The sequence below is a fragment of the Kogia breviceps genome, chromosome 2 (genome assembly GCF_026419965.1).
Source record: "Kogia breviceps isolate mKogBre1 chromosome 2, mKogBre1 haplotype 1, whole genome shotgun sequence".
Classification (NCBI taxonomy): domain Eukaryota; kingdom Metazoa; phylum Chordata; class Mammalia; order Artiodactyla; family Physeteridae; genus Kogia; species Kogia breviceps.
The window spans coordinates 91,077,156-91,102,179 of NC_081311.1; the positions used below are offsets into that span (position 1 = coordinate 91,077,156).

At 52.6% G+C, this 25,024-nt stretch overlaps 1 protein-coding gene across 1 annotated transcript in view; it reads right to left on the bottom strand.

The window, feature by feature from the left end:
* Positions 1-3,638: 3,638 nt before the first annotated feature.
* The window catches only part of GYPC (glycophorin C (Gerbich blood group)), a 44,819-nt gene continuing 23,433 nt past the window's right edge, over positions 3,639-25,024 (bottom strand). The window contains exons 2-3 of the mRNA XM_067025827.1: positions 6,340-6,390; positions 3,639-4,311 (exon numbers count right to left, since the gene is read on the bottom strand). Coding sequence (XP_066881928.1) covers positions 4,115-4,311; positions 6,340-6,390 — 248 coding nt within the window. The 3' untranslated portion in view covers positions 3,639-4,114. The remainder of the gene's footprint in view (positions 4,312-6,339; positions 6,391-25,024) is intronic.

The following is a 25,024-nucleotide window of genomic DNA, read 5'->3' on the forward strand; positions in this document are numbered from 1 at the left end:
GAGGGGAGGGGAGAGAAGAAGTGAGGTGCCAGGGAGCCCAGCTTCCGTGGGCCAGTTCTCAGACTGCAGTCAGTACAGACGGACCTGGGGCTGTGGAGGGAGGGAGGGAGGGGTGACCAATATCCCTCTTCCCACACAGGCACCAGCCCTCAGGGAGGCCCAGGGACTCATCCTCTCCCTGGATCCTTTTTAAAGGAAGGTGCTTCTGAAATTGAGCAGGACCCTGTGGGGCTCCTGGGCATGGAAGCCTTTCTGTGTCCCCCATTTGTTGTTTGTAGGGAATAGACTCCAGCCTCCACGACCTTCCCTGAGTTCCAAAGGGCAGTTGCAAACAACTGCTAATCAGGGAAGGGAGGTGAAGCAGAGACAAGGGAGGAGCAGTCAAGAAACAATAGTGCAGCCTCGGGGCAGGGTCCTGGTTCTGCCTCAAGGGATATGCATAACAATATCTCTGAGCTCTTCTGCAGAACTAAAACCCCCAACAAATGGAAGATGCTAACAACTTGATGAAGCATTCTTCTTTCCAGAGAGAAGGTCACAGTTTGACATCCTTGAGAACCACAGAAGCTCATCAGGAGATCACCTGAGGTCAGATTAAAGGAGTACAGGTTCTGCACACACCCTGATCCTGATCAGCAACCCAGGCCTTGAACCACTGCTATAAAACTCCTCACCTAATCCTGCCCACCCCACCCTCAGGTTGGGGCACACAATTTTTGAGGGCATGAGCCCTCTGTGTCCCCCTCTGCCTGGCAAAGCAATAAAGCTATTCTTTTCTACTTCACCCAAAACTCTGTCTCTGAGATTTGATTTGGCCCCTGTGTACAGAGGCCGAGTTTCCAGCATCACTTCTGTGTGTGGGCTCTGGGTTCCCCCTCTGTGCCCACTGGACAGTGATCTGTGTTCAAACTCCTTGCAGACGAGGCCATGTGCCCACGTATTCTCAAAAACCTAAAGAGACGTCACAACAGAAAGGAATGTTAGAAGTCATTTAGTGTTTCCTAAATGTGGGGAACTCTTGGCTCACAGCTTGCAACAGGTATTCTGGGAAGAAATAGAGTCTCTGGCCAAATACATTTGGGTAGCACTGCCTGACTCTCCCTGCCCTGCCATACACACACCGGGATACCGGAGATGCTTAGGAGACTTGGCATTAGTTTAACTTCCCTTCATAGGCCATTTTCCAAATTTATTTGCACATGGAACACCCTTTTGGTTTAGGCTGTTCATCGTCACTTTGCCAAGCTGGTGTTCTATAGCATCTTGGGACAGGGATACAGCCAAACCTTTTATTTTATAGATGAGAAAGTGGAGGGCCAGCAAGCTTGGTCCTCTCACCCCCCACCCCAGGGAAAGGCCTCAGCTTCTGACCACGTCTCTTCCATCTCTGCTTCTTCCTTTCTCTCTCCTTCTCTCCTTGTGACTTCTGGCTCCTTTAGTTGGCAGCCATCCCTGCCTGAGCTGGGATCCCATTAGTTCTCTAAGGAGAGTCATAGGAGGCCTTTGTGCTGACCCCTTGTATAGATGGCTCAGCCTCAAGAAACCTGAGCCCTGAGAAGTTCCTGGCCACCTGGGCTGCAGTCTTTAATCTTGGAACTCCTGGTCTCCAGGTGAGGGATTGCTGAGCTGCTGGAAGTCTTAGAAAGACTCTCATGCAAGAGGATGGTCAGTAACTCACTTTAACTCACGGTTACTCCTGAGGAAGCATTTAAAAGTGATGCGCTGAGGAAATTTCATTGACTGATACATACCCACTGTTCATCCAGCACCAGTTTTATTGACATCCGAAGACAATTAGTGCTGAGCACACGACACATTTCTTCCTGCCATCAGCCCTGGTAGTTGCCCAGGGAAGTCAAGCGAGTTGACCAAGATTCCAGGACCAGGACTGGGGGAGCCAGCGGCCAACCCAGGGAGCAGGGCCCTGCAGTCTGCACTCCAGCCTCTGGGAGCCATTATCACTAATGTTATCATGGGAAGGATGGGGTGATGCTGTGATTCATAAGAAATATATATTTGGTCATTCAGATGACCAAAATATACTTCTCATATATATTTATTTGGTCTTTGTTCACTGTTCCTGGCTCACAGCTTCCAAAACCCTTGGAATTTCCTAAGTGCTGAGAGTGATAAAGATGTCTTTTGTTGGGCTTCCTTGGTGGCGCAGTGGTTGGGAGTCCACCTGCCGATGCAGGGGACACGGGTTCGTGCCCCGGTCCGGGAGGATCCCACATGCCGCGGAGCGGCTGGGCCCGTGAGCCACGGCTGGTGAGCCTGCGCGTCCGGAGCCTGTGCTCCGCAAAGGGAGAGGCCACAGCAGTGAGAGGCCCGCCTACCACAAAAAAAAAAAAAAAAAAAAAAAAAAAGATGTCTTTTGTTATTTGAATGAGGTGATTTTTGGAAGCCCTTAAGGTTGGGGGCTGGCCATCAGGGGAACCAACCACCTGACTAGAGGTTTGTAACTTTCAGTCTCACCTCCTGGATTTCCAGGTGGGAGTAGAGCTGGAGGTTGATGGTCAATCATCATTGACCAGTGAGTTAGTTAATTATGATTATGTAATGAAGCCTCCATAAAACCCCAAAAGGACAGCTTTGGGGCCCTTTTTCAGAAAGCTTCTTGTTGGGGGAGCCAGAATGCGTCTGTGCCACTGTGCTGGGGCCCTGTTCAGGACCTCACCCTACGCTATCGCTTTACCTGGCTGTAGATTCCTAACCTTTAATAACCTTACATATATATATACATATATTTAATTGAAGTATAGTTGATTTAAAATGCTGTGTTAATTTCTGTTGTACAGCAAAGTGACTCAGTTACACACATATATTCTTTTCCTCAGTTACACACACACATGCTTTTTTGTATGCTTTTACGTTATGGTTTATTGCAGGATACTGTGCTATACAGTAGGACCTTGTTGCTTACCCATTGTATACGTAATAGTTTGCAGTTTGGGGTTCAATAACTTTTGATAATAAATCGGTAATCTGTGAGTCAACTGGTTTTCCTGAGTTCTGCAAGCCCTTCTAGCAAATCAATCGAACCCCCGGAGGGGGTCGTTGGAACCTCCAGTTTGCAGCTGGTGGGTCTGTCACTGACGTCTGTGGTGAGGTGGTCCTGTAGGACTGAGCCTTCTACCTGTGGAATCTGATTCTGTCTCCGGGGAGACAGTGTCAGCATTGAGTTGAACTGCTTGTTGCTGTAGGGAAGCCTCCTCCGCATGTTAGAATTGGGCTTGGGACCCCCTCTTCCCATGGGGTTCACTCGTATTTTTAACAGGTCCATTTTTTCTAATACCAGGCATTTGGGAACCAATGCTTCAGCTAGTGCCCTGGGGGCCGGGGCAACCTATTTCTAGAGGGACACCGCACTCGTGCATTTGTTTCCTGAAGCTGTGCCCAGGTGGGGAAGATGCATGCTGGTCACTGGGCCCTCCCTTTCTCCCTCCCCGGTGGGGCCCAGGAGCCATCTGTACAGACTGTGTTCTCTGACAACCGTCCCGTGGAGCCTGACGTGGCCGTCCCAGTATCAGCTGGCGGAGTCGATCAGAGAACACAAAATTGCATGGATAACAAGTAAGCCCTGGGCAGCCTTTATCTTTCCCTAAACAATCACAGTCATGTCATTTGACTCTGAATGCTCCATTACGTTTCAGATTTATTTCCAATCATTCAGAGCTGCATCCATGGGAGATAAAGGTGCCTTTGAGCTCCGGCACCTGCTGCTTCCCCCAAAAGTCAAGGGCTGACATCTGATGTCTTTATCCGCAGTCGGCGTGCTCCCCACTCCTAGGCCCACAGCCCCATTCACACCCAGCGAGGACTTCCATGCCCTGCACGCAGGTGGCAACGTGCGAGGCGCAGGGGGAGCCGACCTCCTCCCTCTCTTCCCTCCGGCAGAGCCTGCCTGGGTCCCTGGGGGAGGCCTCTGCAGCTGGGTTTCTCCTTCGCTCCCTCCCCCACTGGGCGGCACCCAGTGCCCCAGGCGAGGTGCGTGTCTGCGGGTGCGGGGGAGGCGCTCGCAGGCTGCCTGGTGCTGCAGGTGGGGGGTGGGGCTTTCTCTCCTGGACGGGGAGGCGGGGAGGCGTTGGGGGGAAGTGAGTCCTGGTAAAGTCCTTCAGATAAAGTACTCCTTTCTGCTGCTGTCTCCGTTGTCCTGGAGGGACGGGTCATCCTGCAGGGCCGCGTCGGCGCTCTCGGCAAACTCCGTGCCCTTGGCCTCGTTGGTGTGGTACGTGCCCTTGTGCCGGTACATGTAGTGCAGCATGAGGAGGAGGAGGCAGACCAGCACGAAGGCCACGGCCGCGATCACGCCTGCAGGAGCGGAAACACAGGGCTCTGTGTCGGGGGAAGAGGCCGGGCTGGGATGGGGGAGGACGCAGGCAGGGCCTACAAGGTTGTGCTGGGACAGACACACTGCTGGACAAACACCAAGGCCAGACAGGCTGGCTCCTTCCTGCCTCACTCTTGCCCTGCCCAGGGCACCTGCCCCTCACCTGTGCCCATCTAAGCTACCCCTGACCTCCCCTCTCCCTCCGTTCAGCATCGTCAGACTGAGGCTGGAATCTTACCCCAGAACTGACCCTGCTCTGAGGCGCTCCCAGTCCACTGAGGAAGGCACACCTAGTGTACCATCCACAGAACGCAACTCGAGAGTTTGCCTGAAACTGACAGGTTCGCGGGATTTGGAACTTTCAGGGATTTTTTTTTTTTTTTAAGAGATAAGTTTAATTCAAAGAATTAGGTATTTTATATATAGCTATAAAAAGGGTGGAAAAATTATTTTATAAAGACACAATCATTTTTTAAAACCTGGCAAATACAGAGAAACATAAATGGACGTTAACATGTGCTTAATCCTTCCGCTCAGAAATCACCCCAGTTAACAATTTGGTATCTTTCCCTCCCAAGAAGCATTCATGCTTAATCGAAGTTCTCCTTCAATCTTCAAATGAATGGCCCTCTCTAAACCTTTGTAACACTTTAGTATTTAGAACTTGCAATCATTTTCAAACTCTTCTTACTGGAGTCCTGCTGGCCGATTTACGATTCTCCAAACACTTTTTATTTGACCATTTTTCCATGTCTTTCCACGTGTTCTCTCTGCTGAAAATATTTTCCCCTCAGCTTGTCTTCCTGGTAAACTTGGATGCTGCCTTCAGAATCCAGCCTCTACCACCTCCTCTAAGAGGACTCCTTTGCCCTACTCTCCTGGCCCTGCAGAGCAAGTCACTCCATCCCTTAGCATTTCTGCTATACTTCGTACATCTGATAACTCTGAGTTTTAGAAGCAGGACAATCCCAGCTGAGGGGTTTCCTGGGCATGGGATTGAAGTGGGAAAACCGGAAGAGTGCCAGGAGAGGGCAGGGGCGAGGGCTGCCCAAGTGTGGTGTGTGTTCCTGGGAGGTGGGGTCTGCAAGAGGGGTTGGGAGGTGTGGCTAGAGGGCTGGTCAGACGGCACAGGTCACTCATGCCTTTGGAGCGATGGGGTGAGAGGACAGCACAAAAGAGTTTGGGTAGGACTAACGGGTGGCACTCTCACGTGGGGAGGTACAAGTGCAGGTGTTTGCTTTGAAACCCCAGAACAAACCCTCTGCCTTGACTTAGAAGGTGGGTTTACTGGGAGAGGGGCCTTTGGAGAATATGTAGAGGCTACAACCGTTCCCAAGTCCCAGCTCTGTGGGACAATTTCCTCAACTCCCCGCCGCCTTTAGGGGACACTTCTGTCTGCATGATGTTCATGGTATCGTCTAAGAAAAAGAAGGTCCAGCCGTTCAGTGAGCGGAACATCAGGGTGATTGCCTGCTTTTATTTATTTATGTTGAAACGTGAAGTTCCCTGAGCGAGGAATGAGCTAGGGAGAAGTGTGAAGCTCAGGACACGGCAAGCTATAGCTCACAGACTTAGTCTGTCCTGAAACACAGTTTGGCGTCACAGCTGTGACCGGTGGGGGCCAGGCTGGGGTTCAGAGCAAGGCTAGGGCAGGGTTAGGATGAAGAGACAGGGGCGTGAGACCTAGGACAAGGAGCAGTGCGGCTTGGGGGAGCCGGGAGAGAAGTCAGGGGGCCCTGGTCAGCCCCCAACCCCATCCCTCCCCCACCAGAGCGGCTCTCCCGCCAGCCCCCCTTCTCTGTGGATTTAGGGTCCTAACAGGCCCTGATGCAGGTGCCTTGGCACCTCACCCACCAGGATGCTGTGTTGGACATTTTCTTACAGAGCCAGAGTCCCCCAGTCCACCTTCAAACCACCTTTGAGGGGAGGAAAGCAGGGCCATGGCAGGTCCTTCCCTGAGTGTTTCCTCTGACCCTCCGGGCTGTTTGAGGGGCCCCCGGACAGCGTACCTGCAATGACGGCGATGTCCATCTCACTCGAGGCCATCCCGGGGTCGGGTTCTGTGGACAGAACAGGAGAGCCTGAGGTGAGAGAGGATGGCTGCCCATGCCCTAGAGTGTCTCCGCCGAGCTTGCACCCTCTGCTCTCAGGTGTGCTGCCCCAGGGTGTATGGGAAACTGTGTGGCACGCAGACAGACCTCTGGCCGGGGGCGCACAGAGCCGGGCCCGGGCTCTCCTTTTCCACTGACTGTTGCTGGAGAGCATCTTGTCACTCCCAGGGCTATCAGACACCATTACGGCATCTCCAGGACTGAGCCAGCCATATGTGAGGGACCTCTGCTGCACCCCTGCTGCACCCCTGCCGCACCCCTGCTGCACCCCTGCTGTACCCCTGCTGCACCCCTGCTGTATCCCTGCTGCATCCCTGCTGCCTCCCTGACCCAGAGCCCTGCCTGCATCTGCAGATGCTCACCAGACACCTGCAGGGGTGTGAGGGCAGGCACGACTGTGTTTAGTGCAGAGTCACCTGCCTCTTCAGGCCTCAGCTTTTCTCATGATGATGGTAAAAACAGACCACCTGTGGGGTGTCTACACATGTCAGGTGTTGGTTTAGTTGCCATCCATCTAGTATACCAGGCACATGGTATTATTAACCCATTTCACAGGTGGGACACTGAGGCTCAGAGAGTGATGTGTCCACCGTCACACAGCTCGTCTCATGGGTGAGCTTGAGGCCGGGACTTACGGCTGTGCTCTCTGGGGGGCACTTTCTCTCTTCTCACTTGAAGATGCCCCTCCCAGGAGGGCTCCTATCCAGAGATCTCTCCCTAAGACCCTCTGCAGGCCTCTGCATTCTTCTTCTGAGGGTAGGGCCACTCTGTGGTGCTATCCAAGTTACTAAGTGCGTTTTTCAGAAGCTCAGTGGTCTAGCCGGAAGGCTACGGTGTCCAGGAGAGCGGGACCCCCTCCTCTGGGATATGTGTGAGGGGAAGGATTTATTAGAGCACGGAAATATCAGTGTCCACATGGAAATCCCATGTTCCCGTTACAAGGGCTCCACATATTAAAACAGAGAAGGCTGCTTCATAATAGTCATTTCCGCCCAGATAATCACTTTAATTATAGCGCGATGAGGTCATTCTCCCCAGAGCAGCTGCCAGATGACTCTTTCTGATAAGAAGCTGGCTGGTGGTGGAGGGAAGCAGGGGCTTCAGGCTTGAGGCCCAGAGGAGGAGAGCCAGGCTGGGGGCTCTGAGGCCAGCACAGAGCCTAGAGGTGGGGGAGAGGAGAAAACAAGCCCTCAAGTCAGCAGAGAGACACAGCAGGTATCAGGGCAGCGGGAGGGAAGTACAGACAGGAGAAGGTCAAATGGATGCTGGACTTTGCAATCCAGGGTGGTCAAGTGCAGCCTGGGACTTAGTATCTAGCACATAGTAGGTACTCTAAACATTTACTGAATGCATGATCGGGGGGATAAATGCACACAATAAATGAATGCATGCAGAGGCCAGAGTTCTAGAACTTACTCCATCACTGAGCACCTCCCATTTCATCAAGAAAGAATAGCCCCTTCCTTAAGTTGGCATGGATGGTTGTAGAAGCTCAAATACCCAGGCTTACTGTTAGGAATTTTCCAGGTGAAAGCAAGCCTTTCTTAAGTCAGTTTGTCCAAGGCAATTCAGGATTAGAAAGGACTGCTATTTCTTCTCTTAAAAACAATTAGCAATTGCTTACCATGTGCTAGGTACTGTTCTTAGTACTTAATGTGTTTTAACTCAAATAGTCCCTGTGACAATGCCATTCAGTAGCAGTTATTATTGTCCCCTTTATACAGATTTGGAAGCTGAGTTCCAGAAAAGTGTAATTGATTTCCCTGGGTCAGAATCTCTCCTGTTTGATCCTGAGCAGCCTCAGGATGGCATGCTTAACCCTGCAGGGTCCTGCTCGGTGGTGAGCCTGGGTGAGCTGGGTGAGGACCAGAGGTATTCGGCTTGGATCACTTGGGGTGAACTTCTTGGCTTGGGCGTAGGGACCAGAGCTGAATTTGTTCAAGGTGCACCATGTGACTGGACTCCAGGGGAGTGACACTTCAGACCTGCCACCTAGGTCAGAACTGGCACAGAGGAGGAAGCCTGGGCATGTCTGGGAAGGTGGGGATGGTATAAGACAGTGGTTGTCAAAGTGTGGTCTCTGGAACAGCAGCATTTCCTGGGAGCCTGTTAGAAATGCACATTCCTGGGCTCCACCCCAGACCTACTGTACCAGAAGCGCTGGGGCTCGGGCCCAGTAATCTGTGGTAACAGGCCTGCAGGTGATTCTGATGCACACTCAGGGTTGAGAACTGCTGGTGTAAGAGAAGGCTTCCCAGAGAGGGTTTATCAGGATGGGCCCTTGAAGGATGAATAGGAGTTTGTGGGATAAACAAGAGTATAAGCATTTCAGGCAGAGACCTTAGCCCCTACAACAGCCCCTCACCTCTCTCTAGTTCTCAGTTTTCTCCCCAAATGACTGCTTGTCATCCATGGCATCTAGGGTTCTGAAACCTGGGCTTTGATCTCTTGCTTCTGGAGATGCTGCAGTGAGAGTCCTCACTGGCTACACCACCTCATGCTGTTTCAGCCAGCAGCAATGATATGGGATATTTGCAGAAGGCTGGTTGGAGTGAGCTCGAGTCCCTCCCAGGAAGTTGATGGGTTACTGTGCGATTGGATTACAAGCCTGGAATGAGAGTCCACCCCTTGCTGAGTTTCAAGGGTAAGTAGGAGCTTGGGATTAGAATCACTCCGAGCTCAGGAACTGGGGTGGGGGCCGATGAGCAGCTTGAAGGGGGTGGATTTCATGGCAAAGCAAGGTGTTATTTATGGCCAAGTGTGCATCTGAGATCAGAACAGACAACGGTCTACTCCTGAGATTGGAGAAACATGCGTGGCCTCCAGCCTTTTTGTAGAGACCCAAAGCGCCCTGCGTGTTTCCTTCCTAGCTCTCCTCAAGATTGCAACGCCCCCACCAGAGAGAAAGCTCTTCGAGTCCCAGAACCACACCTGGCATAGTCCTGCGTGCCTGGCACAGAGTAACAGTTGTTGAGAGTTATTTGAAAGCCTAGTCCTATCTGGGGAACAGAGGGTGAAACTGCACCCTGCACTGCCCTCATCACCCTGATGACCCTTGGGTTCAAATCCTGGCTTGCCTGACCTAATGGCACCGTATTCAGTAAAATGCTTAATACCGACTGGCTTTAGTTTCTGTGTGTGTAAACGGGGATAACAAACCCACTTCGTGGTAAGTGTTAGAAATGATACACACACACGTGATAAATGTTGTATATTTGTTATATAGACAGTTACTATGCAGTACGTAGCTCAGAATAGGTGTTTTTCAGTTGTAGCCACTGTTTTGACTGTGAGTCTTATTATTACTCTGGTTTGCATGGAATTCGATGCCATCCACCTAAGGGACCAGTTCCCAGGTGCTGTGGGTCCAGGCAGACACTGGATGCTGGTCGTGAATTCCCAGCATCGGCCGGCTGACAGTCAGACAGCACGGGATGCTCAGTGTCTCTCTTCCCCGTATCACTGCAGGGACCAGGAGAGCTTCCAAGAAAAAAAAAGTGAGTCTCTGACCTCAGGGTGCTTACAGTTTCCCTGGGCGGTGTGATTGTGATGGATGAATTATTTAGGGCCGTGTCTGTCACACAGGAAGCCCCAAGTCACTGGTGGGTCACAACCAGCTAGAGATAGAAAGAGGCAAAGAGAGAGAAAGGGAAGGAGAAGTAAAGAAAGAAACCAAAACAGGAATAGAGAGAGGAGACAGAGAAAATAGCTTAGAAACCACCAGGTCCATCATCGGCAGTCAGGATACTATTTAGGGAGCTCTGATTTCTTTTGTGCACCCCCCCCCCCCAAGCATATGGATCTGAGTCATGGCGCAAAGGGTGTTTCTTACCGAGGGCGGCATTTACCACGATTTTTGGAGACCGTGATTTAGACAACAACATGACAAGAGGGAATACACGAAACCCTCTGTGTCCCACCGTGTCGGGTTCAAGGGTTGCCCGTCTAAGAGATCAAGCAAGGAGCAGGCAGATGGGGAACAAAGCACAGCCTCATACCAGTGAACGCTGATGTGGGTGATGGCGGCCGAATGGCCAAACAGCCTGATACCTCTGGGCTTCTGAACTCCCCCGCGTGGCCACCCAGCTGCAGGCCTTGCCACAAGGCCAGGGCCAAGGGCAGGGACAACAGATGTTTCCCGAAGCTGTGGATCCAGAGACGGAGAGGAAGGGAAGGGCTGTTCCTGCTCCCGACTCACAGGCAGGGAAGTCACCACCTCCCATGGAGGCAGGGTGCGGAGAGAAGGCAGGGATCAGGGAGGGAGGCTGATGCTCTCCTAGAGGCCTTGGGAAATTTCAGGCTGGGAAGAATGTTCCAGGACTCGGGAAGTTCTGACACAAGTCCTGGGGGCTCAGCCTCAGGGGCGGAAGTGGGGGGAGGAGGACTTAATAGGCAGCAGGCTCTGGGTGAAGTTGCCACTTAACGTTCCTCATAGCAAGCGAGCAAAAGGGAAGTGTTTTCCCCCAAAGAGCTTGAGCAAGTGGTCGACATCTCACAGCCCAAAGAGGCAGAGTCTGTGTTGTCACCTGGGATCCCCGGCTCTAAAATGTGTGCTCTCTCCAGAGTGCAAGCTGCTATGGCTGGGAATGGCTTCTCTCCTGTGCCATCTGCAATGTGGCTGCAGCCGGAGCCCCGCTGATTCTCTAGGTCTGCAGGGTGGTCAGCTGCATGTTTCCCGGTCAAAGGCAGCACCCCTGGGAGGCAGCAGGGTGCAGAGGTGCTGCCCCTCCACGCAGGAGACATCCTCCGCTCCAGCTGGCAGCTTGGGCGCAGCTAACGGGGTGCAGCACTTTAGCAGCAGCTGGATCCTCGGGGCTCCAGCGGTGCTCCTCAGGTGTCAACAGAGAGCTGTGCTCAGGCACCGGCTCCAGGGACACAAGTCGACCCTCCTGTTGCCACCAAGAGCCTGCTTCTCTTGTGTTTTCCGATGCAGCTGTGCTGGGAAGTTCTTTTTCCTGCAAGGGTTTGTCTTCAGCACCTCCTGACCCACCTCTAATGGTTTTTCCTATTGCCTCGGGGGTCCTGGAGGAAGCACCCCGTTCCTGTTTGCCATCGCCCACCTGGTCCAGCCAAGAGGAAGAATTCAGGCACCGGGCAGAAGACTCTGGGAAGAGTAAGATTATTGAAGCCTTAGTAGCGCGAAGGGAAACGCTTGTTGACCAAAAGGTTTGTCATCAAGTCCTTGAAGAATTCATGCCATGACAACGGTGTCAATGCCAGCAATTAGCAGACATGGCAACCACATCTGTTGCTTGACGGTTTGCTCTGTGCTACTTACACTGAGAAACTTCTTTTCCAGGGGGCTTAGGGGGTGATGCCTTTGCGTGAGGCTGACTTGGGTTCAGGGGAAGGACAGGAACGTTTGTGGCCCTAGATAGTTCTCCTTGGCTCACACTGGAGTTTCTCCTTCCTTTTCTAGATTCTGGCCTTAAAGGCCTGATGCAAGTGAAGTAGAAATCAGCTGACGATTGACGTTTACTAACTGACTTTCCTTTGTGGTAAGAAAAAGGTCAAAGACATTTACTTTTCTTTGATGGTCTGTTGTTATCTCACACTGAAAGGGTGTAGCATCCAAGCTACAACAGGGGAAGAATGGGTCTCAGAATATAAGAGCCCCAAGGAGAGAAACGGATAGCTTGGTACCCACTGTCCATCTCTCTTGCAAGCCAGCCAACTTTGGCTGAGCAGTTAGCATTCGCCCAGCCCCAGGCTTCACAGGATGCAGAGAGGATGAGGTCTGTCCCCAGAAGGTTTAGGACTTGGTTGAGGAGACACGACACATTTACATGAAAAGTTGTTAGACTCTGTGTGTTTAAGTGTCAAAATGAGCAATAAAGACGTGCCTGGGAAATAGAGTCGCGGATGGAGAAACCAAACTTACGGTTACCGAGGCGGAACAGGGGGAGGGACAAATGGGAGATTGGGATTGATGTATACACACCACTATATGTAAAATAGATAACTAATAAGGACCTACTGCGTAGCACAAGGAACTCTCCTCAGTTCTCTGTAGTGGTGTATATGGGAAAAGAATCTAAAAAAGAGTGGATACATGTATACGCATAACAAATTCACTTTGCCGTACACATGAAACTAACACAACACTGTAACTCAACTATACTCCAATAAAAATTAACTAAAAATAAACTTTCTTTAGCACTTACTACATCCCAGCAACGTGGTGGATAGTTAAGGCAAGGCCCCTGCCTTCAAGGAGCAGACCGTACAGCAGAGACAAGGACGTCTGTGGGTAACTTTGGAAAGGGTAGGTTTCTGGGTTCCCACGAAGGCTTTCTGGAGGGGGTGGTCCCCAAGGCTGGCCTGCTGAGATGCTGAGTGGGTGATGCCAGCAGCAGTGGTGAGAGAAGGACGTGGAGGGACAGCTCACGGTGGGGAGCTGAGACAGGAGGACCTCCACGTGGGCCTGCCTGCTGGGATGCCTGGTCATCGGGGGTCGGGGTCTGGGCTCTCGGCAGCTGCAGGTTGTATGCTGGGGATGGGGGTTACCCGCCTGCAGCCTCCAGCAGGTCACCCTTCCTATCTGTGCAGACAGCCTGTGTCCCCTTCCCCGGGCTTGCAGACCATATTCTCCGGCCAAAGTACCTGGCCAGGCGAGGCCAATGTGAATTTGACTTGCCTTTTGTCGGAATGTGCCTGCCATTCTCAAGGTCAAAACTATTGCCCTCATGGTCCCTGCGTGTCACCTTTTAGACGATGTCCCCAGCCCCAGGGCTGCCAAAGTGCTGTGCAATGTTATTATGCTGCTCTGAAACCCCATCCAATGATCCAGCCATGCTTTCCTCCTCCTGGCTGTGAACCCGCCTTCCCTGTTGCCCTGGTGCCTGATGCTGCTATATAAAAACAGGCACAGATGTCTGGCGGGTACCGAAGCCTTGCAGGCTGCAACATGCCAGCCACATCAAAACACTGGTGGGTGAAGCACTGCGGCCTGCGAGGGGGCAAGGAGAGGTAGACTCCCTGCTCTGGAGAAGAGAGCCATTCCCAGTACACTGGGGAAGATGCAGCCTGGGGGCAGAGGCTGGAGAGGGGGTCTTCCTGCCTCTGGATCCTTGCTCAGGGAGTTTTCATACTCAGGCGTTGTCGTTTGGGGGATGTGCTCAGGGGAGGGGAACTGAAAGCTGAGGACGCTGTAACTCACAGCTCAGAGTATCCAGGCTTTCCTCCACCTATATTTCCCTGCTATTATCCCTGAGCTTTTTGTTTTTCTTAAATAGAGCCTTATTCCAATACAATGACCAGTCTGCCTCAGCTGAGCTACAGGGTCTAAGTAAAAGGAAACGCTGCTTTGTCTGTGTTCCTGGGGCCAAAAACGGAACCCCTGTCTCCGCAGCCCAGGATGGTGACAGCAGGGGGAGTCAGCAAGAAGCCCTAAGCGGGGGGCGAGGGCACCCCTGGGGAGACAAGGGTCTGCTGAGCAAGATGAAGTTGCCACTGTCCACGTGCGGATGCTCCTCTGAGAGAGGGAACCTTGTCAACTTGGGCTGTGTGGGGTTTGGGGTTTGTTCAGGAGGCAGCAAATATCCCCAAGGCACAGAGTGTGGAAAGGGAACCACCGTTCCCTCCCCACACCCTGCGCCCACCGCCTCCGCCTCCTGAGGACCTGAGGGTTTCTAAGAAAATAGAATTCAAAAGAGACAGGAAGAAGGGGAGGAGAAGATCCCAGTCCAGTTGCTGTGCCTGGTCCTGGGGAGGATGCTGGTGCTTGGTCTCTGTCCGCTGCTCAGGCTGGGGTGGGGGGGAGCTGGAGAGGTGTCTGGTTCAGCAGACGTCAACAGAAGCTCAGACTTGAGACAATGCCAAGACCACCGAAAGGAGCTCAGCAGGTTTGCTCTTCCCGGGAGGAGGAGAAAGCCTGCCCTGGAAACAGCTGGTGTGGCTTTAGCTCACTGGGAGAGGAGCCCCAACTATTTAACTTCTGATTTGCAGCTGTCCCTTTATCAAGCCCACTGATCTTCACGTTGAAAGGAGAGCAAGAGGAAACGGAAGCTGAGGAGGAGAGGAGGCGGGTGTCACCCGAGAGTGAGATAGCGTCCCTGATCTGACCAAGGTCAGGGTCCAGGCTCCGGAGGCCCTCACACCCCACCGGGAGAGGGACGGACTGCAGCCCTCCTATCCGTGTGTGCACAGGACTGAGCTCGGCCTCTGGGGTTTGTGTGATGTCCGGGTCAGTGTGTGGAGATGGTGTCAAGGCCTTTTATGCTGTGGCCGTTCCCAGCTGATGGCCCTCTCCTTCGTCTTACTCTGTCCAGCTAGGTCGAGCGGCACCTCAGAGGTGCGATTTATCCTCATGGGCAGTTCTGCAGCTCTGTTCCCAGTCCCTACCCAGATCCAGCCCATATTCTAAGCCTCAGGCTCCCCAGGCTTGGCTGGGCTCAGAGGTCCCCAGACACAGTCCATTCCCAAGGCCCCATCTTTCTCCAGCCTCCCGAGAGGGGCTCTGCCTACTCAGAGCTCACTCCTCGACTGCCCTCTGGACTCTTACACGTGCTTCAGCAGCTCACACAGGGGTGACTCTCTGACCTCTGACCTCTGATCCCTAGAGGAAAAGAATGCCTGATTCCCAGGGCGGACACATGGCAAGCCTGGCACACAACGAGGGTTCAGTAATGGCGGGTCCTCCAGAGAAACAACATCCTTCACGTCTCTGTTCCTCTTTCAGGGCTAAAGGGAGACTGGGAGCCTGGCAGCATTTGGGAGGAATTTGCTGAATTATGGATAAAGAGGGAACAGATAAATTACTCACCATCCACTGAGTACAGGACACAAGGCCCTAAGGAGGGAAGGAATTAAACACCCTTAGGAGTCTTACTAGTCTTCTCAAATGGCACGTTACCCATCCTTCCCATCTCGAGGTAGGATGACACCTGTGGCATAGGGCAGACTTTCACAGGCACGTTACCCCACGTCTTGGAGCCTCCATTCCTGTCTCCATTACACAGAGATAGTAAAACCCCAGCCTAACAGGACTGACAGCTGAGGCCCTGGTTCTCAAACTTGATTGTGTATCAGAAGTGCCTGGGGGATGGGATCTGTTACATCCCAGCTCCCTGGGTCACTGCCCCCGCCGCCCAGATTCTTAGTCAGCAGGGCTGGGTTGCACCCGAGATTCTGCATTTCTCCCATGTTCCCAGGCAATGCTGCTGGTCCAGGAGCTTCCCTTTGAGAACCGCTGAGCTCGTGACCGGAAGTGCTGCTTACAGAGCGCGAGGCTCCGTGCAAACACTCTTACACACCTCCCTTTGCAAGGCTGTGATATTAGGCTTCAGCAGCTAGAACCGGGGGGGCCTGGTACCCCCTCAGCAATGCAAACAAGCAGCCACCGTCACAGCTGACCTGGTCACGGCCTGAGTTCAGCACCCTTTCTTTCAGGACCAGATAATGTAGCTGGAGACCCGGCATAGTAACACACTCTTGAGAATTTGTCACCTCTGCTGGCTCCCCCGCCTGGCTGGGCGAGGGGACAGGGACACTGTGGCAGGGTCTGGTAGCTGCCGCGCCCTCTGATCAATGACCTGTCAGGAGACTACAGCCTTGTTCTCTGGAAATTCTGGAAGGGCCCTCAGCTGCCCTGGATGCCCACGTGGGCACTGACTGTGCTGAGACCCAGGGAAGGAAAAAGAGCCACTGTTGACTTGGCGAAGTACACCTGGGCTCCCATGATGTGGCAGGAGAGCGCTTCTCCAAAGGAAGGTGTCTGGGGCACCAAAATGGCAAAGGAAGGAAGTGGATTCTTGGAGATATGGGGCTGGCCAAAAAGTTTGTTCGGGTTTCCCCAGGAGATGGTATGGGAAAACCCAAACGAACTTTTCTGGCCAACCCAATATTTTGAGGCACCAGAAAAGGCACTGTGTGTCTCGCAATCAGCATCGCTTGGCTTCCCAGACCCCAGCTCCACCAGAACCGGCTTAAGCCCAGGAGGCTCCGGACACGCTTTTTCCAGCCTCAGCTCCATCTAGACATGGGAAGACCGAGTACACAGAAAGCTCCCCTGCATGCTGGTGAGCTGAGCACGGCGGCCGGGCACAGAGTGGACGGGGGCAGCACGAGGGGAGGTCCTGCAGGGCGGCTGAATCCCCCGCCCCAGTCCTAGACCACCTTGGGAAGTGCCAACCCCAGTCTCCTCACGTGTCCCATGTGATGGCTCCTTGTGAGCTAGCACGTGGTGAGCACCGAGGACAGAGCCCGGCGTAGACTGGCCACCTGACTGTCACTTATTATCCTCATCCACAGTGTTGACACAGCTTCGGTCAAAGCGGGATTGTCACAAACGGGCAACTTTTATTCTCTCATACGCTCTATGGCCAATGTATCACCCTGAGTATCCAACACTCCATTTCTAGTCACTGATCCAGAGAAAGCATCTGAAACAGGGACAAAACTTCATTCTTGGCAAAGTGGATTGCCATTGGGTTTAAACTGGAAGATAAAAGAGGACAATTGAAATACTCCACGTCGAGAAACTCGTTCTGTCAATTACGATACACACACAGGATAGAATGTTTTGCAGTTACTGAAGGCATCGGTGGGAATTCTGAGCGACAGGAGGAAATGCTTACAGTAGGATTTAATGGAAAGGAGCAGGACTCTAAATATAAACTATGTTATATATGCAAAAAAAGTCTTAGTAAAAGGAATGAAAGGAAATATACTGTCCTGAGATGGTGGCTTTTGGGTGGTCATGGGTGGGGGCTAGGTTATGGGGGTATTGTTTTCTTCTGATATATAGTTTTCACACACATCCACACCCACATATACATTCATGCACACACATGGCCTCCCGTGACCCGCAGCCCTGCCAGTGACCCACCCCCCCCGGGCTGACGCAGGGGCTCCTCTAAGGTACAGTCCCCGGGCTTCCCTGGCAGGCCTGTGAGCATCTCAGGTTGGTGACAGTTATGTCCCAGCCAGGGCCAGGCATGTGGCTGGTGGGTAGGATCCAGGTATGATGGAGAAGACAGTTCTGTAAGGAGAAGCCGTGCCTCCTAATGAGATTCGGAAGCCCAGGAAATGGGCCAGCGATGCTCTTCACAGACCTGATTTCAGGCTGGGGGACCAGCGTGGGACCAAGAACTTGGCCAGCTTAGGGAAGAGCAGAGGCCACGGTTAGAAAGCCTCTCCCTGGGGGCATCCTGGACATCTGGCTGCTATGACGCTGTATCTGAAGAGAATGTCACCTCCTCCACACCCCTGTGAAAGCAGGACCAGCCCCCTGCTAGATCTGTGTTTGTGCATTTTTTCTTCCATTCACCTCCACTCCCCTGGCCTCCACTTCTCCAGGGACTAGATTGCCTGGAGCTCCCTTCCCACTGGAAACCCTCCTTTCTGGATACGGACAATGATGTAATTGCCACCATTTGGGGGCTTGCTTTCTAAGTGCATGTGTGGGTGCAATTTCTTACAAGAACCTCCGAGGTGGATGCTATAATGCCTATCACTTTACAGTGGAGGAAACTGGAACTTGCCCAAGGTCACACAATGGGAACAGGAGGGACTGGGGTGGGGTCCGTCTGATTCCAAAACTCATTCTAGAATCATCCCTTCAGAGAAGGTTCACTGAGGGTCCATCATGTTCCCCGTTTTATTTATTATTATTATTATTTTTGCGGTACGCGGGCCTCTCACTGTTGCGGCCTCTCCCGTTGCGGAGCACAGGCTCCGGACGCGCAGGCTCAGCGGCCGTGGCTCACGGACCCAGCCTCTCCGCGGCACGTGGGATCTTCCCGGACCGGGGCACGAACCCGTGTCCCCTGCATCGGCAGGTGGACTCTCAACCACTGCGCTACCGGGAAAGCCCTATTATTTTTAAAGTACAATTTTTTTTGTTATATTAATGTTCCCCGTTTTAGATCCTGAGGGTCTAACAGTGAACAATGCAAAGACCCACCCTCAGGGGGTTCCATTCTAGGGGAGGAAGCAGACAACAGGGAGTTAAAAATATGGATCCATGATATAAGGCCAGGGGGCGATAAGTCCTGAAGAAATAAAGAAGGGAGAAGGGGAGAGAGTGTGATCAGGGAGGCCACCCAGAGGGGGCAGCTTTGGGGCTGTGCTAGAATGAATGTTTGTGTCCCCCCCAGATTTACACGTGGACGCCTAACCCTCAATGTGATGGAATTAGGAGGCCACTGGGGGTGACTATGTCACAAGGGTGAAGTCTTCATGAATGGGATTAGTGAGTGTCCTTGTAAAAGAGACCCCAGACAGCTCCCTCAACCCTTCTGCCACATGAGGACCCAGAGAAAAGACGGCCGGCTATGAACCAGGACCCCCCCCCACCAGACACCACATCTGCTGGTACTTTGATCTTGGACTTCCCAGCCTCCAGGACTGTGAGAAATACACATCTGTTGTTTTAGCCCCCAGTCTGTGGTATTCATTGTATCAGCCAGAAAGGACACACCCGGGCTGAAATAAGGCAGCCCTGCAGACCTCGGAATGAGGAGGGTCCCAAGCAGACACCGGCCAGGCGATGTGTCCCTGGGTGACCCAGGGACCGTGTGGTTGCTGCAGAGTGTAGAAGGGGCGGTGATGGCACGACAGGCTGGACCCTACGGGCCTCTGCGAGGGATGGGAGGCCAGGGTGGGGTCCAGTGGGAGCTGTATGAACTGTGTGTGCTTGAGGCCGGTCACTCTGGCTGCTGTGCTGAGTGAGGACAGACCCTGGGTAAGGATGGGAGAGGCTACGGCCATGGTCCACGCAAGTGCTTGGACCAGAACCATAGTGGTACAGGTGGCGAGGGACAGGGAGATTTTGGATATATCGGGACAGTGGGGCAACTCGGGCTTGCTGATGGTTTAGATGTGGAGTGTGCAAATAAAGAAAAAAAAATAGAAGAGTCAAAGTTTGGGCCTGAGCCGGAAGGATGGAGTTGGGGTTCACTAGGAGGGGGGCCCGGGGGCAAGGTCTGGTGGGGGGCGACCTCAGTGCTGGCTGAGGATGTGTTATGCTCACCGAGCCTGTTAGATGTGAAATGCACAAAGGTTAGTTTCGAAGACTAGTTAATAAATCTATTTTCTTTTTTTTTTTTTTCTTTCTTTTTTTTTTTTTTCTGGTACGCGGGCCTCTCCCTGTTGTGGCCTCTCCCATTGCGGAGCACAGGCTCCGGACGCGCAGGCTCAGCGGCCATGGCTCACTGGCGCGCGGCATGTGGGATCCCTCCTGGACCGGGGCACGAACCCGTGTCCCCTGCATCGGCAGGAGGATTCTCAACCGCTGCGCCACCAGGGAAGCCCTCTATTTTCTTTTTTTTTGCACAGAAGCTGGTAATCTAGGACCTACGTGTGAACAACTTTATATATGAATATTGTTTGTGCTTGGTTTACTTGGGTTGGTATGATACATTATAGTTAAGTTCCTTGAACGCTGCAGATCCCCCTAATGTGTATGAATGACTGAGGCTTTGTAGATCAAGGGACGTTTCCTCCCTTGCTTGGGGAGAGCTCAGGGAGAGGTGAGGGCTGAGAGAGGGGCTGGGGGGAGGCAGTCTCCAGCACCTTGATGGTACTCACAGACCCCCGTGAGTGTGAATGAAGGAGAGGACCCAGAGGGGAGCCCTGGAGCTTGGACACGTGGAGGCCAGGACGAAGCAGGCCGTGAGCCAGAAGATGCCCAGGGAGAGCGGTACCTGGGAGACGGGGCCACCCACCCCTGTAGCGGCCGGGTGGCCCCATCACAGCTTTCCTCCTGCTCTGTTTACAGCTGCCCAGTGCTCCCCGGGACCTGTGTATGTACTAGACTCCACCTCCTCACACACTATAAACATCACCGCTGAGACCTCCCCCCTCTCTCCTGCGTCATCAAGTCGGCCCCCCAAGCAGATCCCCCTGACAGCACGCTGTTCTCCAAACCGAAGAAAAGATAAGCCTCCCTTCTTCACACCCTGTCTCTCTCCCACTCCTGGCCCCTTTCTCTGCCCCTCTCTACAGCAAAGCTCCTCAAAAGGATTTCTATCCCTTCTTTCCATGTTTCAGGTACTTATTTTTTCAGTGAAATAAGCTGTCTTGATAATGTTGGTGCTTGGAGGGGTGAGTGGGGGAAGCAATTGGACAGAGAATTCAGGTTTGGGATCACATCAACAGGTGGGACCAGTCAGTGTGAGGATGTGTGAGTATGTGTGTGTGTATGTATGTGTTTGTGTGGTGTGTGTGGTATGTGTATGTGTGGTGTGTGTATATGTGAGTATGCGTGTGTGTGTGGTGTATGTGTAAGTATGCGTGTGTATATATGTTTGTGTGGTGTGTGTATGTGCATGTGTGTTGTGTGTATGTGTGAGTATGCGTGTGTGTATATGTGTGTGAGTATGCGTGTATGTGTGTGTGGTGTGTATGTGTGAGTATGTGTGAGTGTGTGGTGTGTATGTGTGTGTGTGTGTATGGTGTGAGTATGCGTGTGTGTGTATGTGTGTGTGGTGTGTGTATGTGTGAGTGTGCGCGTCTGTGTGTGTGTGTGTGTGTGAGAGAGAGAGAGAGAGAGAGAGAGAGTGGGGTGTGTGTCCAGCCATGGTCAGCTGTTTGAATTCAGCTACACAGGAGAGGGAAGAGCTGTATTTAGTGATCCAAGCCTGGGCCAGTAGGAGAAAAGGAGAAAAGGTTAAGAGAGTTCATTGGGCATTCAACAGAAACCATCTGGGGACACAGCAGTAAACAAAATAGCTGAAAGTTCTTGTCTCTCTGGAGTTTACATTCAAGGAAAAGGATACAGACAAGAAAAAGGAGAAATAAACAAGCTATGGAGTATACTAGATAGTGCAAAGACAGAAAACAAAGCAGAAGAGAGGAGGGGGCTGTGAGTGGGAGTTGCAAATTTAAATACTGTGGCCAGGGAAGGTGGCATCTGACTTAGCCCTGAAGGGCATGAGGGAGGGAATATCTGGAGAAGAGTGTCCCCCACAGCGGGAACAGCAGGTGCAAAGGCCCTGGGGTGGGAGCAGCCCCAGTGTATTTAAGGACCAGCCAGCAGGCCAGTGTGGCTGGAGTTAAGTGAGCCCGGGGTGAGCTGTAGAAGATGCAGTCAGAGACTTAAATGCGGCTGGATCATGGGCCTTGAGAGCACTGGACGAGCTTCAGCTCTTATTCTAAAATAGACGGGGGCCATGGAAGGATTTTGAGCAGAATAGTGACATGAACTGACCGTCATGCTGTCAGGTGCTCTGGCCGCTGTGCAGGGGAAGGGGACCAGCTGGGGGCCATGGTACCATCCAGAGGAGAGAGGATGGTGGCTCGGACTTCAGTGGGAGAGGCGAGAGGTGGTGGGTTTGTAATGTCTTTTCTAGGGACTCTGATGATGGGCTGTGGAGTCTAAGATGCTCAGGGGAAGAAGTGAGGCGATGGAGGGTGGTGGACGGCAGGAAGTGGTCAGGTACTGGATTCGCGGTGCCCACGCGGCTGAGGAATGGCCAGAGTGGGGATGTGAAGTCAGCAGGGGCCCGAGCTAGAAATGCCAGGAGCTGTCGGGGAGCAGGATGGTTGAAATGAAGACTTTGGAAGTCTCTGGGCGTGTCTCGTTCTGGTTACGACTGCAGGAGCTGATGCCAAAAGCGGGGAATTGAGGTAAGTGGTGTGTGGGGGGAGGTGGGGGACGCTGGAGGTGGTATCTGAGAGATGGCAGATGATTGCCTGGAGATGGAGAGCATGATATGTGCATCAGGGAGAAAGGAATAACAGTTGTCTCCAAGCGGCCCATCTCCACACTGCGCCTGGTGGTAAAGAGCTGGAGGGAAATGATCACCACCTAAGAGGGTCAGTGGTGTCTTGAGGAGCCAGGCGTCTGCTGCAGGAGAGGGAAGGTGTGCTCAGTGGGGCTGAGGTGGGAGGCTGGGTGGTACAGCCTGCGGTCCCCGTAGGCTGAGATGTCAGGGAGATGGCAGGTCTGGGGATGGGGGTGACCGAAAGGCCTGGGGGTCCAGGCGTCCCTGGCATCTGTGTGCCCTTCTCCCTTCCCTGTAGCTTTTCTCTTCCACATCATTCAGTCCCCAGGATGGACCCTCAGGGGATTCAAGGGCTAATATCACTGGCATCAAGTCCATGGGGCCTGAGAATCTGGGTTGTCTGTCCCTTCACATTGCCTCGGTGTTGGGGACCAGCCAGCCACATTGAGTCCACGTCCCACTGACCAACATTTCAGAATCTCTGGACTCTCCCAGCCCTCATTTCAGGTAAAAATCCTCTAAATTTGTCTTTTATTGTTGTTTCTTGTGTGTGGTGAGCCAGCTGGCCAGAAGGAAGCTCCTGAGAAGTGGAGATGTTGCACCGTGCTATAGATGCTCCTGCTTAGTCATGGAGTGCAGGTCACGTCACCTCCTCCGAGAAGCCTTCCTGGATTTCTGCACGGGGCTTGTGGGCTCCTTTCTCTGTTCCTGCAGGGGCAGCAATCTTTCTCGTGTATGTTTTGGGCTTTGTAGCCCACATATGGTCTCTGTTCCACGTCCTTCTTTGTTTTATCGGTTCGTTTGTTTGCCTGGGTTTTTTTTTTTTTTACAACCCTTTAAAAATGTACAAACCCTTCTTAGCTAGTTGACTGTACTGAAATAGGCCACAGGCTGGGTTTAGCCCACAGGCTGTAGTTTGCCGAACAACTCATTCAAATCATCATTAAAGTGCTTTGCAGTCATCTGTCTTTGCACTAATTTTTGAGCTACTAGAGGGCGAGGATTGTCTGACCCCTCACCCACTGACGCAATGCTAGGTGAATGAGTAAGTGATATTGCATAAAATATCCTCTGACATTTCCCAACTGACTCTTTTATCATTATTTTTTCTACATACCTGCCTCTCACATGTTAAAGAAATAACCTCCCTAAGAGTCTCCAAGGCAGCTATTAACCAGTCACTCCACAGATGTACACAAAGCTCCCAGTGATATTAAAGGCTGCCATTTATTAAGTTCTTTGTTGGCAGCAGACTGTTGCAGAGGTGAAGCCAGCATTGTGTGTGTGTGTGTGTGTGTGTGTGTGTGTGTGTGTGTGCATGTGTGCATATGCACACGTGCTCACCCATGTGATTCAAGTACAGACCACTGGGCCTCTGTGCATCCCATGGTCACACTGACGTGCCCTCCACGGTCCCAGCTCTCCAGCTGGATCAAGTACACTAATCCTTACCACTTCTCCAAGGACTTAATTCACTTAAAAAATCATATAATTGCATTTTCAGCATAATTAGGCACCTAATTACATGACTAAATGTCCTCAGTCAGGCTGCGTGTGTAAAGAATGAGGATGTAGTTGGCCACCTTTTGTAATTAGGTTTCCAGGAGGCTCATCAGTTGGTGAACAGGAGGCAGAAAATGGTTTTCTCTTCCCTCCATGGGGTTTGACAGGCAGGAAGATGAGCAGGACAGTGAAGGTGGTGGGAGGTGGCTGGGGACTCGTGCTGCCCTGGGATCTCGGTTAAAGCCTCGGGAGATCCTGTCAGTTGAGGGCCTGGAGGGCTCGCAGTCTATGGACAGACACTAGCTCTCCCCTCCAGGATGCACTAACGGGAGGCCAGAGTGACCTAGAGACACAGGACCTTCAGTTCATGGGCCCCGAAGGTGAAGATGGAGCAAAGGATCCTCAACGGAAGGAAAGCGTGCTCCTCCTGCACTCCCTGGAATGCTTCTCCTCCCCTCAAGCCAGGGTAGGGGCTGCACTAAGAGTTGCTGCGTTCTCCCCACTCTGGGTGGAAGGGTCCTGAGCCTCACCATTGCTGTGTGTGCAATGGGGCCGTGAGTGAGCCTGCCTCTGGGGGTGGTTGTGAGGAGGACATGAGATGATGTGTATGATGGTGTGGGATAAGTCTGTGCGCAATACACATTAGCTGATACTGAGTGATACCACTGTGATTTGTTTTTTCTGCTGAAATAGTGTTTGAAAAGGGTGCTAGGAAAGAGAGGGTGCATTCTGATCTAAATACTGGGAGCGTGTTGCTTGGGGTGGTGGTAAAGAGAAGGGTGAATGTACATCAGCAAACTGCTCTACAAAAATTGTCTGAAAGTGCTTCAAGGGGGCATCTTGTTGTGGGTGAAGGGAGCATGGGTTGCAATGCCAGAGAGATATGGCTGTGAGTCCAGGCTCCTCCACTATGATGTGCGACCCTGTTGCATGTGACCCTCTCCAACCCTCAGCTCACTGCTCTGTAGAGAAGGATGCACCTGCCTGGCTCCCGGGGGGTGGTACCAGGCACATGACAGCTCTTCTTATTATCCACATTTATTTGAGGATAGCTCCTTCTCACACACACCCACACAAATACACATACACACACACCTGGCCTCTGGATGCAGGGTCCCTAGGGGTGGAAGCACAGGGGACCAGTTCCTGTGGCTTGGGGGTCAGGGAGTGCTTGTTTATCTTCTGGAAGAGTTGGGCTTCTTGAGTACTTCCTCTGTGCTGTTAGCCCTCTTCTGTGCTCTGGCTATCAGGGCAGGAAATGGGCTTCAGGAAGTCACCAGTTCACCTCCTCATTCTGCATCAGGCAATGGAGCTAGGAAGTTGCTCACCCCTGGCTCAAGCCCCTGTGCTGTCTCAGTGCCTGGGGAGGAAAAGCCATTTCTCTTCACTGCTCCTGCCCCACCTCCCCTCTG